General features: G+C 37.8%; 1 protein-coding gene across 13 annotated transcripts in view; it reads left to right on the top strand.

The window, feature by feature from the left end:
- CADPS2 (calcium dependent secretion activator 2) overlaps nt 1-17701 on the top strand; it is a 324205-nt gene that overhangs the window by 279356 nt on the left and 27148 nt on the right. For 8 of the 13 annotated variants that reach the window (XR_015706229.1, XM_087764100.1, XM_087764105.1 and 5 more), the window contains 5 exons: nt 702-849; nt 1849-1863; nt 7439-7513; nt 11010-11093; nt 11211-11243. Coding sequence is in view for 12 of the 13 variants with exons in the window: in XM_087764100.1 (XP_087620226.1) it covers nt 702-849; nt 1849-1863; nt 7439-7513; nt 11010-11093; nt 11211-11243 (355 nt within the window). In the remaining variant the exon portion in view is untranslated. Of the gene's footprint in view, nt 1-701; nt 850-1778; nt 1864-7438; nt 7514-11009; nt 11094-11210; nt 11244-17701 lie in introns of those variants that run through there. The other 5 variants (XM_087764101.1, XM_087764106.1, XM_087764112.1 and 2 more) reach the window with 2 other exon arrangements.

The raw sequence follows: 17701 nt of genomic DNA on the forward strand, positions 1-17701 counted from the left end.
CAAAGAAAGTAAATTATATCCATAGGATGGATTGTATTAGACAGTAGCGAGAATAGAATGATGGAACTCATATTGTAATATGATCTATAAGACTTTTTAAAATGGAAATAGGATGCTTCTGTTCCTATCTTCTTAAAATATTGTGTCAGTTTCTGGTACCCACATTTAAAAATAAGGGTGGAAATAAAACATTACTTTTATGTTTACGTGTGCTGAACTATTATAATTTATTTCAGTGACATTGCTCCTGATTTACACCGGTGTGAGAAAAAGTAGGGCTTTTTGTATTATGCATCAAAGCCAGAAGAGGATTTTTTAAATTATATTTCTTAGAAGCAAGTATTTGGTATGATAAACTGCATTTTAGCATAGAAGCACTGGAAAATGTGGGGTATTTTCATTGCTTTAAATCGTTCTTAGTCATCATACAAGGAAGCGTATTGTTATCTAGGAGGCAAGAAGATAATACTTCTATTATTCAACTGAATTAGCTGAAGCAGTGCAGAACCTTGAGATTACCATCCATGAAGTTGTTTATTGAACAGGTGGATATTCTGCACTTACAGAATTTTATTTATAAGATGTTCCCACGTACATGCACATTGTTAAGCCAACATGTTTAGTAAGGTTTATACATTTGTACACTGGTTGTGCAGAATTATCAGAGAGACTCATATTATGAATTGTGTTTTAATAAACAGAACAAGAATTGCATTTGAACTCAAGCTGCAAAAGACAAACAAATCAACAGACTTGCGCATCCCTCCTTCTCTGTGTACAATGTTTAATGTCTTGGTTGATGCCAAAAAACAGACGGCTAAACTCTGCATACTGGATGGGGGGCAAGAGGTAAGTGGAATTTTGTATGTTTAATTCCTATGTTCAGTTAATCTGAAACATCTCACACTGCAGACAGTCCTTAGTAGATTCATTTCAAACTAGCTGAAATGTGTCACATAGCTCTGTGTGTACAGGAGCATGCATAGACTGCTCCCTAGAAGCATCATGCAAGACACAACCCCTCATCTTCCACCAGAGAAGACATAGAGTGCTTCTGTAATTTATTTGCTTTGACCTGTGAGTCTGTTGAACATTCAGAGGATTTCTTGACTCACAGCCCCTCCGGGAATTTCTCTTGGGTTGCAGCGGAGAAACAGCCCACTTCAGGACTCTTTTGTAATAGTAAAATAAAGCCAACACATTGTCCTTTGCAGCCAAGTTTTAAACAAGTAAGGTTTATTTTTAAATGGCTCATATACCCAGTATTCATGCCTGTATACATGCTGAAAATAGAGGAAAGAAATAATCAGGTAATTTAATGGGATTTTTTATTTGGTATCCAAGGACAGGGACCATTTTGACAGTAGTCTGCTGCCAGGACTGTAGATACTCCACAATGGAGCACTGATGTGCTTTTGAAGGATAGTTAGACTTCACTGACTACTGTCCTTCCCACGCTGTCACTCTTGGCAGGAATAATCTCTGAAGTGACAAGAGAATACTACGTAGACTGGTGAGATTACCAGCATAAAATTAAAACTGTTCTTGCTGTGCTAATGCATTAGCAGTGTAATTTTCTTTGATTTGGTTTTGGAGAGAGGTTAAAAACATTTATCAGAATTTGGCAACGCAAAAGTATGTCTGCTTTGGGCAGTTTCACATTTACATTATTTGGTCATATTGTTTCTGTTGATTTTTGCACTTTTCATTTTATTGACTCATCTTTTTAAGTTGGCGTATTCGATGTAATTGTCTTTTTTTTTTCCCAATTCAATGAGACATTCATCATTTTCCTGTTCTACCCTGTCATCTTTATTTTTCCTTTTGGTTTTCCATGACATGAACCAGTTTGCTAGTCAATGGGTAAGTGTTTTTTCATTGCTTTTTAACCTACGTTTTTTCTTTGGTTATTAACAGCCACTTTTTATTTTAAATGGTAATATTGCTTTTCTTGTTAATTTGTTAGCCTAGCCCTTGAAATTCCTTTACAGCCTGACCTTGCTACAGACTCATCATCAGCTTCTCAGTTCTTCTTTCCTTGTTCATCCTCTTAAGGTGGTACCAGATGACTTCTTCACTCTTTTGATTTTCAGAGCCAGTGTCCCGTCTTACCAGGTCACAAAATTTTGCACTCTCAGCTCTCAGTGAAGCAAAAGAACAGCAAACAACTTGTTTCACGCTCATGAGAAGTAAACCACAACTAGCAACTCTTTGTCTTAGGCTGGTGCTGCCATTTCATCTTTTACTTGCTGTCCAAGCAGTAACCTGCAAATACACACATGCATACCCTTCTTTGGGGACAGACAATACCAGTACCTCCATAAAGACCTGCAGACAGATGGTATGACCTCATTCTCCACAGTCACACCATTCCTCTCACTTGCTCTGGACGATGCCTCCTGCATTGTCAGCCAGTCCCCTCAGTTCAGCATTTGCAGTTACCTTTTGGACTGCAGACCCTCACCAGATTATCGTCTGAAATCTTCCCATTCTCTAGATTTTCAAGCCCCATCATACACTCTTCACAATGCCAAAACAGAAATATGACCCTTGTTCCCTAGGAGGTCTGACCACGACCCCAAATGCTTCCAGTTCTTCTTTTCAGTGCAAGAGTTTGACAGTTTAGCGTACCTGTGATGAAATACATACTTCTGTCAAAGTCCCCAAATTAATCTTCATGCCAATTCATCTAATAAACCAAAGGAATCTCAGATTCTTCACATATCAGAATTATCAGATAACGTGGAAATTTTCTTCTTTCTCATAAACTTTGGATTATTGTCAATCAGTTTCTTCCATTCCCAAGGCTTTTTTGGAAGATGAAGAAAAAAATGGGTTTTCAGCTGCTTGTAGCTGATACCATAGTTGTTTGAAATGCTTCAAGATTTGTTGGGTGAGATACTTCTGGAATCTGCCCATCTGTCAAAGCAGGCAGGAGAGCATCTCATAACATCTCTGACTCCTCTATAGAAGCTCTGGCATTTCCAATTACTCCTATTTAGCCATTTGGTCTTGAAACTTTTTCCATATTACCTTTCTTTCCTTTGTCCTCTTTCGTCTTCATTTCAGTCTCAGACATGGTCCTTTATTCCAATCAAGAAAAGCATTCCATAACGCCTGACTTAAAGTTTTTTAAAAATGCTGTTTGTTCACCGAAAACTCAACACTGAATATCTATCTGACAGTTTCTAGAACTTATTCTGCAAGTAATGGAAAGTGCCATTTAATTAGATGGTTAGACTCAAACATTTCCTTGAATACATCATGCTCTTTTCATTCCCTATGTGGAGCTATAAGCAGTTGTGTATCTTGTTCAAGTAGAGTCAGATGTGGAAGTCTTCACCCTGTGTTGGCAGGTAGGAGGGAATTCTTGCTTAACATGTAATTAGGACATTCTGGTCATGGTTAGCAATCAGCACCTTGAGTTTAGAGTTTAAATTTCATTGAGTCCCCTGGTTTTCCTATGTTACTTCATGCGCTGCTCACCATTCTCCTAAATGTCTTCCAGTTAAGTCCACTTTCATAAAGAGTCGCTAAGTCGGCCATTCAGGAGGGCTCCCCTCCTTGCCTTCTGGATATCATCTTAAAGCCTAAGAGAAGCACAGCATAATGTGGCTATATGGATGATCATTATGTTGTGTTTAAAGAGAGCTCAGCTGGCTGGATGCCTTCTGCATTGGTTGGCAGTTGCCTTAGGAGGGTTTGAGAACCAGATCCCGGGGAGAATCGCCTTATCTCAGACTATCTGTTGGTGCCTGCAGCCTGCTTCCTGGACAACCAGAATGGCAATTCATGGAAGACAGCAAGACAGCTAAGTAACATATCGGTGGCTGCTATTTCTCAAACAGTTGCCTGCCCGGCTTCTGAGTTTCAGTGAATGTAATCTTGGGTAGTTGTACGGTGAGCAGTATCCCACTTCCTTCTTTCCTGAACCAGAAGCCAAGAGGTGCTACTCTTTACAGTCCATGGATTCCAAGTCAAATGAATAGCAGCAGTAAGGTAAACGTTGTCTGACACACAACATTCAATCCAGAGATTTTTTGGCCTTTGTTATTTGTGATAAATAGTTTAAAACCTATTAACTTATAACTTTATGATCTAGATGCTGCAGTATTCTGGCAACATTCACCTTTTTGAGTATGATAGATAAAAATCACAGTGGAAATATTGCTGGAGGCAAGAATCAAATAGAAAATATTTCTGGGGCCACTTAGGTTGACAAATTGTTAGATCCAAGCAGGACCTTAGATCTGAGCCACAGCTTATTTGTTATTTTGTGTAACTGGGTAGCATGAACAGAGTAAATGCCATTGGTCTGTACCATTGAGTGCTTCATAGTGGAACATGTACAAAGCTATTTTAGTTGTTTCAGAATTCCAGCCTCCAAGCACCCTATCATACTTAAAAAAGAAGAGAGACGCACTTTTCAATTTGGGAAAAAATGAGTGATGTGCCCTTTCAGTGGAATGTGCCACATACAGTGCTATGTGTATCTGTAGAAAAATTTAGGGAAAAGTGGGCTTTAATTTGATGAACTTTGTTTCTGAAGCTATTTTGATTCATACAATTCAAGGAAGAGACTCATTCAGCTGCATAAGTAGTAGAAGATTATAACCTATTTGATAGTAAAAGTGCAGAGACAATTTAATAATGTATGTAATATTGTAATGTTACATGATGGCAGTAGCAGTTTCCGTTCAGATGATCATATGCAATTTATTTTCACAACCATCCAACCTTAAAACAAACAAAGGAAAGCTAGCTTGAAAATGTTTTAAACAAAACCAAAATACCCAAGTAGTTAAAAAAAGCCACCTCCAATATTGGGTCACGGTGAGGTAGAATAGAAAAGAAAATTGAATATATTGTAGAATTGAGCAAGTTACAGTTCTCAGGTCATCACCACAGGATTTAGGAACAAACTCTGTTCCCCAAAAGCCCAGGTGTCAAAAGGCACTAAAATACTTCATCTCCTTCCAAATGCTAATAGAGCAGAGGGCCACATTTGGAAGACCAGCCAGATTGTCCTCAAAAGACAGTCCTGTTTGGTTACATCTCCTGACACACTTTGCCATTAAGCATAGTTTTCTCCCACGTAGCTCCTACAGCTGCAGCTGTATTTCATATTTTACTGGGAGTTACTCTAGGGCAGCTGGAAAGGCAGAGCCCCCTTCAGAAGCTTGGGGATGATGCTGAAAGACTCCACAACGCGTATTCAAAAAATTTAGCTGTGGGAGCTGACTTGTCTAGATTCAGACTCCATGTGGACTGTGATCACATCAGCCAGCAGAGGAATGTAAAGGCACAACTAGCCATAAACGTGTTTGGAAAAGGAGTGAGGATTTGTCTGCTCTCACCGAACAAGCTTGGCAGAAGCAGAAAACCTGGATTCCTACAAGTGCTGATTTCAGGATCATGCATACAACCTTGTCAGCTCATACAATTTTATCATTAATTCCACAAAATTTCCATGTTCCTAAAGCCTGTCTCCTGGAGTCAGATCATCTTCCGAAAGGATCTGGAGTTTTGTTTTGTCGGGGGTGGCCGTTTTGGTGAAAGTTGGCACTGGGGAGGAGTGGGTTAAAAGAATTTATGATCTCATAGGTTGCAAGATAAATCTTGGAAAAAAGGAAATTAAATTCAGGTTAAAAAAAAAAAAAAACAACCAAATTATTTTAAATAAATGTCATGATTTTGGAAGCTTGTTATGATTTTTGAATAATTTGATTTAGTACTTGTTTTTCTTGGTCACACAGTGAAGTTACTTACTGATTATATTCCATTCCTACAAAATTATATTTGCCTTGTGGTGATTAAAAAAAACAAGAAAAGAAAAAAGCAAAAATCTAGGAACTATACATAGATCCATTAATTTAATGTGCTGTGGAGGTAAAGTTGCAGACACTGTATGGGAAGGCCAACTGTTATCATAGACATATGTATAGTTTTGACATGCATCTATGGGAACGTGATTTATTCTTTTCAGAGAGTAAGAAACCAAATGTAAGCAACAGATGTCAGACAGTTTGGGGTGATCTAAATCCTTAGCAGATCAAGAGAATATTATATTGGTCAAGAAATTAATATGATTAGAATAAAGTATATCTGGAACCATGGAAAGTTCTTTGATGTATTTCTAATACATTCTTTCACTCTTCCGAGATGTCTGTTGATGTTTGTTTGGGACGTGTATTCACATTTTCCAAGGGTTTTTAAACTTTAAAAGAAATTAAAACCAAAAATTAACACGCTTGGTACCTAGAACAGATATATGTGTGGGCAAACACGTCTCATATAGTTTTATTCTGTCTTAATTTAAATGCAAGTTCAGTAGGTGCGCTGTTTAGAAAATCATTCCTAAATATATTACGAAGGTCAGATTTAATGTTTTGGTTTGTATTGCAACTCTGAGACAGATGAAAAATAGCCTTTAAAAACTTACAGCTCTGAAAACTATTCAGCTGGCAGCTGCTAAGTTGGGCTAGTGTTTGTACTGACCTCAGTACTTTTACTACGAGCATTATGCTGTTAGCTGTTCCAAGTAGCCTTGAACTATGAAGATAGGGTTAGTCTTTACAAGTCACATTTTCTGTGAAGTGGCTATTGGGGGCAATCTTTGCTGTCAGATAAATGTTTCTAAAGGAAGAATTACTGTTTAAATTGATGTGCCTCCTTGACAGAATGGGATCCCTAGTTCCTGTTAATTTCAGGAGGGAACTCTGTAGTATTATCTAAAAAGTCTTTCAGATTTATTTTAAAAGCATTTACTTAAAGGCACCTTCTTTATGAAAAAGCAAAAGAAAAAGGCTATGGAGAATGAAGTCTGTTTTATTATGCCTTTTATGGCCTATTAATTTGTTACCATCTATTCTGCTTTGTTGATGAAATTTTAATTTTGCCCTTGCTTGAGCATATTGTAAGATCTGTATAAACTGCAGCTCACTGTGCTAACAGAAAGGCTCTTTTAGGATGAACAATTGGCGCTCATTTTATTTCTAGAGGACATTTAAAATAACTTATGAATGAGAGTTGTCAGACATGAAATGCTGTATTAATTAAATCTTATTCTAGTCTTTTTGCTTCTCCAGCTAAACCAACCCTTTAGAAAAAAAATACATGGCCACCTTAATTATATAGGAGAAGACAAAAAGTATCCTTCACATTCCTTCGCCTGAATAAGAATAAGAACTCAATTCATCTAAATAATAACCCCATTAGCTGCTTAACTCAACAGTGTACATGGGAAAATTTTCAACACAGAATGTAAGAAAGTGTTGATTGGGTGGATCGTTTTCAAGGGTTTGTTCTTCTGAGGTTCAAAATGATAATTTTAAGTAAATCTGATCTGGCAGGGCTATCAGATTTGTACCATTTATGACTTATGACAAAAGTGTGTGTTCATATACATGCTAATGCTTCTTTATCTTTTGAAATACAGCAACAATACCATTCAAAAATAGATGACTTGATTGAAGAAACCGTTAAAGAAATTATTTCACTTCTTGTTTCAAAGGTAAAACAATTTAGATTTTAATTTATAATAAAGCAGAACAATGCATCCCTAATTATTGAACTTCTGAAATGTCTTTATATATCACACAGTTTTTCTGTACACAATGAGACTGGGGGGGGCAGCAACATGATTTGTAAATAATAGTCATCCAAATGATATTGAATTTGCAAAATTAAATTTTATAACCCATTAGGTAGACAATTTCTGTGCAACTTGCTAATTGGGTAAGTTTCTCTTCTGTGTTTCCGTTATAGATAAGAACTGCTAGCAGCTAGTAGAGCTGGTAGGACTTGATTATGTCGGTATTATCTTAAGTAATAGCATGTTTTATTTTTTGTTTAATTTTTCACATGAAAACTTTCTTCCTATCACAAAGTAGTATTTAAATTTTGTATTTCAAGATGGACAACACCCAGAGTATCAGTATAACTTTTTAATGAGATTTTGCTCCACAAACCATTTAGTTTAAAAATATTTTGTGAGTTGCTATTTCTTGAAATTGACTTTGCAGTTTTTTTATATTTAAAAAGAAAATATGTTTTGACATGATATAGGTACTTGGAGAATAAGTGAAGAAAACTTATACAATGTCTTATGTTACTGTAGCACCTCTACTCCAGAAAAAGTCTTAAGTGCTTGATATAAAACAAAAGCTTTCAGTCCCTAATAGTTTGAAGGACACAGCAAATAATGACAGAACAGAAAGATTTTATAAGACATTTTGTTCTCTGTGCATTGTAAACTGCCCAGAAATATCTGATTTTCAAAGCAGAAGAAATAAGCTGTACATTTACAATTTGTGAGTTAGTGGGAAAAAAGTGAGACTGTGGTCATATTTTCATCATGCCTTCATTTTCACTCGTTACAGCTTGCTGGCACAGGGTGGGGGGAGCAGGAGTCTCCTTTCGGATTGACACCCACCATGCTTGCAGAGGAGTTGAGAAGGAAGGTTTTTGCAGAATCATTGTAGAAGTTTAAGCAAAATGTGTCCACTTACTGGTAAACGTGTAAAAAGCACATACATTTTTTTCTCTAAAGTGAAGTTTTGATGTAAACGTAACTACAAACAGTTCAACTCCACAGTTTTGAGTTTTACATGCCACCTGTCATCACTCCAAACTGACCTGTCAGTTTATGGGTTTAGTGTTAGTGAAGAGGAAGAAAGGGGAATTTCATCAGAGCAAATCATGCTATTAAGAGTTAAACCTTTTCATTAATTTTCTTAATACCTGATCTTATAGAAGAAGCAAGAAAATAGTCATATTCCTCCTGTATGTATGTACAAGAAATTCTAGAGCCAGCTGCCATCAATACAGAGGGATTTGCATTATTCGGTATCACATACGCTATTGCCAGAGGTTGAAGTCTCGGAACAGGAAGCAAATATTCTGTGTCACTGGCTGATCATTAGAAGCTTAACCAGTGTCTCCTCACTTGAGATGTGAAATGCCAATGACATCCTGATTGCTTCTGTTTCAAGGCAGAAAGCCTCTGAGGGTACAGAGGAAGGCTGATGTTTCACTCTCGGTTTTGGTCCGGAAAAATGCACGTCAATGTGCATAATATCCATGTGTGTTCTTTTTTTTCGTGTAATATATTTTCATTATTTTTTAGCCTTTGCCTCTGTATTACTTCTTTTGTGTTCCAGTGGAATAAGTGTTTCAAAAATTGGTTTTAGCTGCAAGTTGTCAATGAATTAAGAGTTCTTCCACTTCAGTGAGGCTTTATTTGGTGAAGACTATACTGTGCATTTTGTATGCAATACTTACCAAGCCAAAGCATTTAAGAAATCACAGGAATTGCACAAAACAGTGAAACAAAGCACAGTGTGTCTCAGGGTAACCAATTCAGAGAATGTGAGGTATACACAGAAATGCTGTTAGAGTGTCACATGTCTGTACACTGAGATCTCAGAAAACAATTTTCCAGCTTCATAACTAAGCCTTCCGTTTAAATGGACATCCTTGACACTGCAATGTTTTGCACTCTGTTCTTTTGTGTCCCACTCGTATTGGAACCATTTGTTGGCACTGTGGACACCATGTTGTTTGTGAGATCAGCCCCTTCCATAGCGGATCTTTGCACAGGAAGATTGAACACCCTTCTGCAGAAAGAATCCTTGCCAGTCAGATAAAATGAGTTAAAGTATGAATGGCAGCATCTCACAGGCATGCAACGGCAAAGCAGAAAGCTGGTATTTGGTCTAATAAAGGGACTGTAATTAGACTGTGCATGGGGTGCAGAAACAACTGCTACTGTCTCTCGTGATGTGGTTTTATTCCTTGATCGGCACCTACATACTGGTGTCTTAATTAATCACTGTAAATATGACAGGTTAGATTGATAAATGACAAATGTAAGTTTGCACTTGCTCCTGCTCCTTGAACTGTTAAGAGCAGGGCTTATTGTAAAGTGATGATCTCAGTTCCTCTGGAGGTGACACTGTTGTGACACTGTTACAGTGCCCATTAACAGCATGCCAGATGGAATTTTGTTCTGTCCTCACACTCATAAAATGATACTCGTGGCTGTGGGAATGACTCTGTTGGGAGCAAGGGATGACTTTTAAAACAATCTTTATATAAACTGGAAAGCAATTCATATGTGTAAAATAAATGCACATGAATACAACGGCTGACAGATGTTTTGTTATATACCATGAATGACTTGAGCAACATAACATCACAGAGGGACATGAGAAGGGGGTTTGTTTGCTTTAAGGCTAATTTGGAGGAGTTTAAACATTAAGGCTATAATTAATGCAATTAATAAAATTTTTTTTGGTCAGAAATAAATTTTGGCAAAAACGCCTTTTCATGCCACTTGCTGAGGAGTCATGCTACTCAGAGAATTGCACGTGAAAGTATGGGGGAGAGGAACTACACCATACCAGAGATTTGGGGCCTACGTTTTCTTGCCCCTTCTTGGCCGTGTAGTAGCAATTCAACAGCACATGCCATTGCTGAAGATGAGCTGACAGAAAACTCTAGTGCTATTGCACTGTTGGGTGAAGTCAGAGCTGGGTTTCTATTCAATAGCAAAGATAAGAGGAACATGATATTGCGATCGCCATCTTTAACAATTGTACTCCATCGTCTTTGCAGCTGTGATCTTAGAAACTGTGGTCCTGGAAAATACTGTATGTTTTCTACCCACAATACATGCTGGGTACACGCACTCCTATATTTAACCACGCGTTCTAGAGGCAGCCAAGGGCTGTCAGGTAGCAGGCCCACATCAGGAGAATTTTTGGGTTGGGTTTTAATTTCTGCAGTGGTTCAACAATGATTTCCATCAGTTCAATCGATAGGTGAAGCTGAGAAAAGAATGCTGTCCTTGACTTCAGCACTTCGTGAGATGGAGAAGGGGATCAAATTTACAGTTTGCATTGCCCTGCTGAACAATAAAAATCTGAGGAGGAAAAACTCACGTTCTCATTCAAAATATTTGCTTTTCATATTATGCATTTTGATTTTTCTCTGTGCTTTTCCTCCAGGTTGTTTCAGTATTAGAAGGTGTGCTTTCTAAACTGTCGAGATACGATGAAGGCACTTTCTTCTCATCATTAGTTTCATTCACTGTAAGTGTTTGGATTCACAGTGGTTCTGTTCTTCTTTCTGTACGTAATTCTGAAATTGTGCACACTCTGTAGTAATAAGCACTTACCGTGTATTGTTTTATTTTTAATTTTCTAAAGGTGAAAGCAGCTGCAAAATATGTTGACGTTCCCGTAAGTACAGACCTTTTAATTTATTTTTTCTAGTGTTCATAATAATTCAAAAAATAGGGGTTTTGTTAGCTCACGTTTTTTATTGTTGACATTTTGCTTTCCTACAGAGATTCATTATAGCTTTACACAGACTATTTAAACAGCCACTACAACCCTCAGAGGGCATTTCATTTCCCTCAGGCAACAAGTAACTCTCAAAGCAAAGCTTAGAAAGGTTATTCTCAATGCACTTTTTCAGTTGTGGAAGAGTGAGGATTGTAACTTAGATACTCTTTTGTAGGGGTCTTTCCATCATTTGGCTAAATTGTTCAAATGTACAGGATACGCAACAAGTAAAAGCATCAAACTTGAATATCCATTATTCATTGATTTCTTACTTCAGGACCCAATCTTCCTTATTTAATCCCTTCCTTGCTAAATCTCTATTTGATTTTCCATTGCTTATGCAATGTTTGTGTGGTATAACTAAAAACTAGAAAGGGCAGCTGTTGGAGCTCTTTTATACATAAAAGCAAAATTCAGCTATTAGACTATTTTATTAGAGTATCATAGTAGAATATCTTTTCTTTAAAAAAGCGTGGAAGAAGTTATCAAATATTGTCATTATCACTGTCAATAAATATCCTTTGTTCTCTCACAAGTCTGTGTTCTCATCCCTTTTTAATGTGATTCCAAAACAATCTTATTTTCCAAGCATAGCAAAAAATGATTAAAATTATTATGCTACTGATCTTACAAGAAATAAAATTACAAATACAGGAGAACGCCAGACATGATAGACTGTATGGTGCCAGAAATCTTTTCAGCAGTTCTATACTTAAAAACACAATACTTGCAAGCTTAGATTTTTTTTTTTTTAAACCCATGCATACAAAATAAAAGGGAAAATATCTATTTCTGGAATTGTTATTTTGCTACCTTTATATTTGCTCTATTAATAAGATAACAATTTGTAACATTTCTATTTGGATGATGTTTTCAGAATTTTTTTCTTATTTGGTTATGTGTGGACTTTTTGTTGAATTGTATAAATGCTCTTGTGTTTCATAAAAAGAAAAAAGAAGTAGGCCCAATCTTTCATTCAAAGGAATGATCTCATATCAAATCCAGTTAATGTAGAATATCTCTTGTTAATATATTGTGCTGTGGAGCTGCCCCAAAAGGTCCTTGGTGAGGTACTTAAGACTGAAAAGCCTAAAGAAAAAATTACTGAACAAACTCGAAATTCATTGACTTCTTTCAGGTAACATGAGAAACTCCAAATTACATAGAATATGTATGAGAACAAGATATCAAAGTCTTTTACCATTGGTCTGGGTATGTTGACGTTGAAGTTAATGATAAAGATGAGACCGAAAAATACCTTGGCCACAAGCTCAGGGGAATATTGTGAGTCAGGTCACACAGGGATGCACTGCTCCAGAGAGAGGGGAAGGCAGAGCGGGGAGGTAGTTGCTGGAGCCCCATTGCCCTTGTCACGTTCACTGAGTGGTGTTCCTTGGCCTGAAGAGACAACCAGATTATAGACAGGCGATCAGGATCCTTGCATTTTTACAGCCCCCTTGCTTTTCAGCTATCCCACATACCATTCCCACAGCCCAAGATGTGAACTGGACTATAGTACTACAGTTGTAAACCACAGGTGTAAACTGTACTTCAGGGAGGCTGTGGTTCTGACCGAGCAAACATTTTCCAAATTCTGGAGGACGTTTTTCCTGGGTTGAAGAAGTTTGATAGGCTGGGGTTTGGTTTTGCTTTTTCACATTCTTCCCCTTTTTGTGAAGATGCAGTTGAGGCCAAGAAGAGCCGTTACTGTCACAACTGACAGCGAGCATCCAGTCTGAATAGGGTCTAAAATCACTGCTTGTGGAAGTTACAAATTCCAGCTGCAAAGGGAGGCTGTAAGTCATCACGTTACAAGGTCATCTCCTGGGCTCACAACTGAAGTGAGAAGTGGAGAGGCGGGTGGCACAGGGTGAGGAATTTATGCTGAGCTCTTGGTCCTGTGAGGGTAACCTAGCAAGCTTGCACTGGGGCTAATTAAATGCCTCGTGTGGCTGTATTTTGAACTGATACGGTTTAAAATCTCTTCTTGTCCCTCCTTACCATATAGCTGCATATATGGATGGGACTTAAAGGTGACCACAGTAGGCCCTTTCTTTTGATATAGTTGCAAATATGTGCAAAATTACACTTCATTAGATGACTGCATTCTGCCCCTGTGCCCCACCTCCGTTTAAGGATCTCACTGGGTCACCTTAGCGCTGTCCTTGGGGTCCCTGAAACAGAGCTATTGATCGCTTGGTGGATCTGGGAGAGAATGAGGTTGTGGGGGCAAAAGGCCTTTGGGGTTTTTTTGAGTGTGTGAATTCAAGAGTGTTTGATTACCAGGCTCAGTATTTGGCAAAGAGGGAAAAATATGCTGGTTTATAGTGAAATAAGAAGAAACTAACTAGACAAAAGAGATGGTAGAAGAAAATGAATCTGAGCAGAATGTTTTAGAGAGAGGATGAGAGGTAAAGGGGATAAAAAAGTTAAAAGTTAAATAAAAATAGAAATAATAAAGGATTCCAGAAGAAGGAGGACATTCTTGGATGATTCTTGGTCATTTTGAGGAAAAGGTTAATTCTATTAATATTGAGAGGGGATTTAGATATTAAATAGTTGGGCATGGAGTTGCATGCTCACCAGAAGACATCCCTCAACTTCTCAGGGCCAGGGTGGGAAATGTAGACACAGACTTGCAGTTCATTTGGCAGATATGTTTATAAAAATGTTGCTATCTACCCTTCCATTCATTAATCTTGCCAGAGAATTATGAATAACTCCATCCAAAAAAAGTTTAATCTTTTTTTTTAACCTGTTAAAGAAAACATTCAACATAAGCCTCCATTTTCAGAATGCCCGTTATGAAGCGGGACATACACAGTCACAAGTTGCTCTCATTGCTTTCCCCAGCCATTGCGTATAGGGCTGTATGGACACTGCATATGTTTTGGTAGTTGAAACACCAACAGAAATACTAGGAACAGTGCAAAATAATCCAGACTGAGAAGAGTAACAACAAAGGCAGCTTATGATTTCCTAAAAATAATAATGAAAAAATGTAGTTGCTATTATGCTCTTTTTGTTGGTAATTGTCACAGTATGCTGTGCTCTGAAATGAAAGAAATTGTGGCTGCTGTGCATGTGAAAAAAAACAAATGTTTGGAGGAAAATAACACAAACATTACAAATATAAGTAGTACATCAAGGATGCAATTTGTTCTCTTGTTAATGCTATATTTTGATGCTTGGGAATGCAGGAGCTGATTTGGGTTACAGTTTTTTTAAAAAACGACTCGCCCAAATCTGCTATAGCTCGTTGTTAGTTTCTCTTAAAGCCCAAGCAATCCTTAGGAGATGTAGGAGTACAACGTGTCTAATTGTTTTCTTTTCTTTTAATGTTCTGTTCACAAAGCCAGTTAATTAATGAGAATAGGGAAAGAATGCAGTCGAATTAAGGGGGAAAAAAGTATATTGTTATTCTCAAATGATTATTATTCCTCAATCATGTAGATAACTTCATTGTGTTCAGTTTCTCATCATGTAAGTCAGTTTTGCACACAAATAATTGTGTCTCTAGCTGGTCATTTCTACACACGTTTGCCTCATTTACAAATATAACCAGAGCAATTACTCATACAAATTGAGCATCCAGTTACATGCATATTTATATACTGCTTTTTGTTCGGAAAGGTATGTTTAAATCCCTTTGTAGGAGCCAGTAATCTATGCCAGTCATGTAGAGGGCACAGAAGGAACCTAATCCTCCCTCACTTCATGTAGGCCACCTGTCATACCAAGTGCAGAGAGGCCATTTGAAGGACCCAGGGCTGACAGCAGTGCACAGCTCGCACAATGCCAGGCCTCTCGCTCCGCTCTTGCCTTTATGCGGGGATCAAAGGTATGAAAAGGGGCCTCACACATGTGCCAGCATTTGACTTATGGGGTCCTGTAGAGGCCAAAGTAGGAACTCTCCCTCCTACCAGGCAGATACACATGGGGACCTTCCAGATACCTCCATTTCCAAATATCACACTTGTATTGCGTGGCCTCATTTAGCTGGTTTTAAGAAGCAAATGACTTTTTCTGGGAAATCAGTGTTTATTCAGGTGTGGCCATACTGTGCCATTCATTTTTAAGCAGGATTTACTTGGAGACCTCTGTTTAAAAATCAAGAGCACAGAACAGTCATTATCCTCATGCTCAGGGCTTCTCCTGCCTTCCTCTTCCTCCTCCTCCTCTGTATACCCCAACCTGGGAACTGGCCCTTCTGTTTTCAGATCCCTAAAAACAAACTACTGCAGAATCGGAGGGGAAGCCCTGCATCATCTGTTTTAAGTCGGCAGTGGTTTTGAGATACCTCTTAAATGGAGATCAGAAGGATGGCTGCTAATCAGTAGGAAAGTTAAAATAACATAGTTATTTTGGGGAAAAAAGCATATTTTAATACCTGATTTTGTCATATTAACTGTAGCATTTTGAAGACCTTTTGCACTACAGAGTCGAGATCCTGGATCACATTTGCATGCCTGTGTTGCCCCATGAATGCAATGAAATTACCCATATATGAAAAAGTGTTTGCGTAAATGCTTGCAGAATCACAGCTTAAGTTCTGCATGACAGTTCTCAAAATACATACATTTAGCCTTTACCAAGGTTGCTTTTTCATCTACAAGAAGATGTATTAGAGGCAGGGAAAATGCGTTGTGTTTTTTCATTTTATTATTTTTCATAACCATGTGAGAATAAAATGTTACCTTTATAATTGACTGATGATACAAATAATGCATCTTCCTCCTGACTTAGGTATTCTGATTTGTAAGAAATGAAGAGGTCAAGGATCTTGTCATGAGTACAAGGAGTTTCTATTCCAAAAATATTTTAATGATATTTTGATTCTGTCATTCCAAAGCCCAAGTGATGAGCCTTGCAGTATTAAGCGGAGAAATTTCAGGCAGTGAAACTTTCCAGCGTGCTTTTTCATTTGGTGGTGGACACTGAATAAGGAGCTCCTGTGTTTCTCACAATAGCCCCCTCCAGCTCATCACTCCTTTTCATTTCATTGTTATATCCACGCTGCAGTTAAAATGTCTCCCTCCAGGATGCAGGGGAGGGGAAGGGGGTGGAGAGGAAAGCAAACACAAAACGGGATGAAGTTTGTTATTATATAGTTAGTCTCTAACATCTGTTCTCTCCTTTGAAAAATGAATGCTTTGACAGGATAGCAACTAGGCAAAACTAGATTTTTTTCTTGGTAATACCAAGAATACAAGTTTGTTTAATACTCCCTGATGCTAAGAAATGTTCTGTGACAAATGCTGAAGTGAGAATAAACATAATTCAAGTATTTACAAATGTACGTGGGTTTTATTGAGATTTGTGACAAACTGTTGCATTGCAAAAGTTTGTATCTCTCTTTTGATATTAGGTGTATCTCTCCTGTAGAGAAAGCCTAATATTAGTGGCAGTATTAAGCTTGTTGCAAGCCTTTCAGCAGCGAAGTATTTGAATGCCTGGAAATCAAGGCAATGCAGCATTACTTTTGACTGGGTGCCTCAGGCAAATTTTGCCAGTGGGAGCAATGTGTGCCAGTTGTAATACAGCTTCTGCATCGTCTTGGAAACTGCAATAATGTGTTTTAAAATTTGCCTCCTTGTTAAATAGACACCATGATAGTGTTTTCCTGTTTAAAGGGGGAAAGTTAAGCTGTTTCCTCTTTAGCTGAATTTGTTGCTATGAAAAAGTGCCTGGCGATCTGGACCCACCTACCAGTGAATAGGAAAAGAGACAACCTGCACCTGTGGGATTAGGTGCAGCAGCAGGAAGTAAGAGCACTTGCAGTATATAATTAACAAGGATTTTTTTTTTCCCCCCCAAACAGCATGTTCATCTTGCCAGGTTAACTAGTGATTAACCCTAAAAAAGAATGTGCTGAAGCCTACACCCTTGTTTAAACTCATTCACTCGCCAGTGTATTCAGTTACTTGTGTAACCAGCGACAAAGTAACCCTATTTACAACTCTTCATTTCCTGGTATTTTATTTGATGTCTTTGTGTTTCCAGTTTCTCCATTCATCTCTTTGTTTGGTTCTCTTTCATTTTCAGATAGGCAAAACATCTTGTCTGCTGTTCTGAATAAAACAAACCTACAATAACTTTTTATCTATCATATAAAAACACTTTTTTACCTGGGGAAGTTTTCAGACAGAATACCTTTTTTTATACTTATCTAGATAAATATACCAGGTTAAATTCTTCACCCAAAGATGTGCAAATAACTCTCTCCCATTAACTTCAGCAGATATTCTGCCAGAGATTCAGAGGAGCAGAATTTTTTATTTTGGGTATAGAAGTGGAAACTGAGTTGCTTAAGTCTGTCTGATGTTAGTCATTAAATGCCCCCTGTGACAGTT

This window comes from Nipponia nippon, unplaced genomic scaffold, assembly GCF_047370975.1.
Source record: "Nipponia nippon isolate SJK-2023a ecotype South Korea unplaced genomic scaffold, ASM4737097v1 scaffold_3, whole genome shotgun sequence".
Classification (NCBI taxonomy): domain Eukaryota; kingdom Metazoa; phylum Chordata; class Aves; order Pelecaniformes; family Threskiornithidae; genus Nipponia; species Nipponia nippon.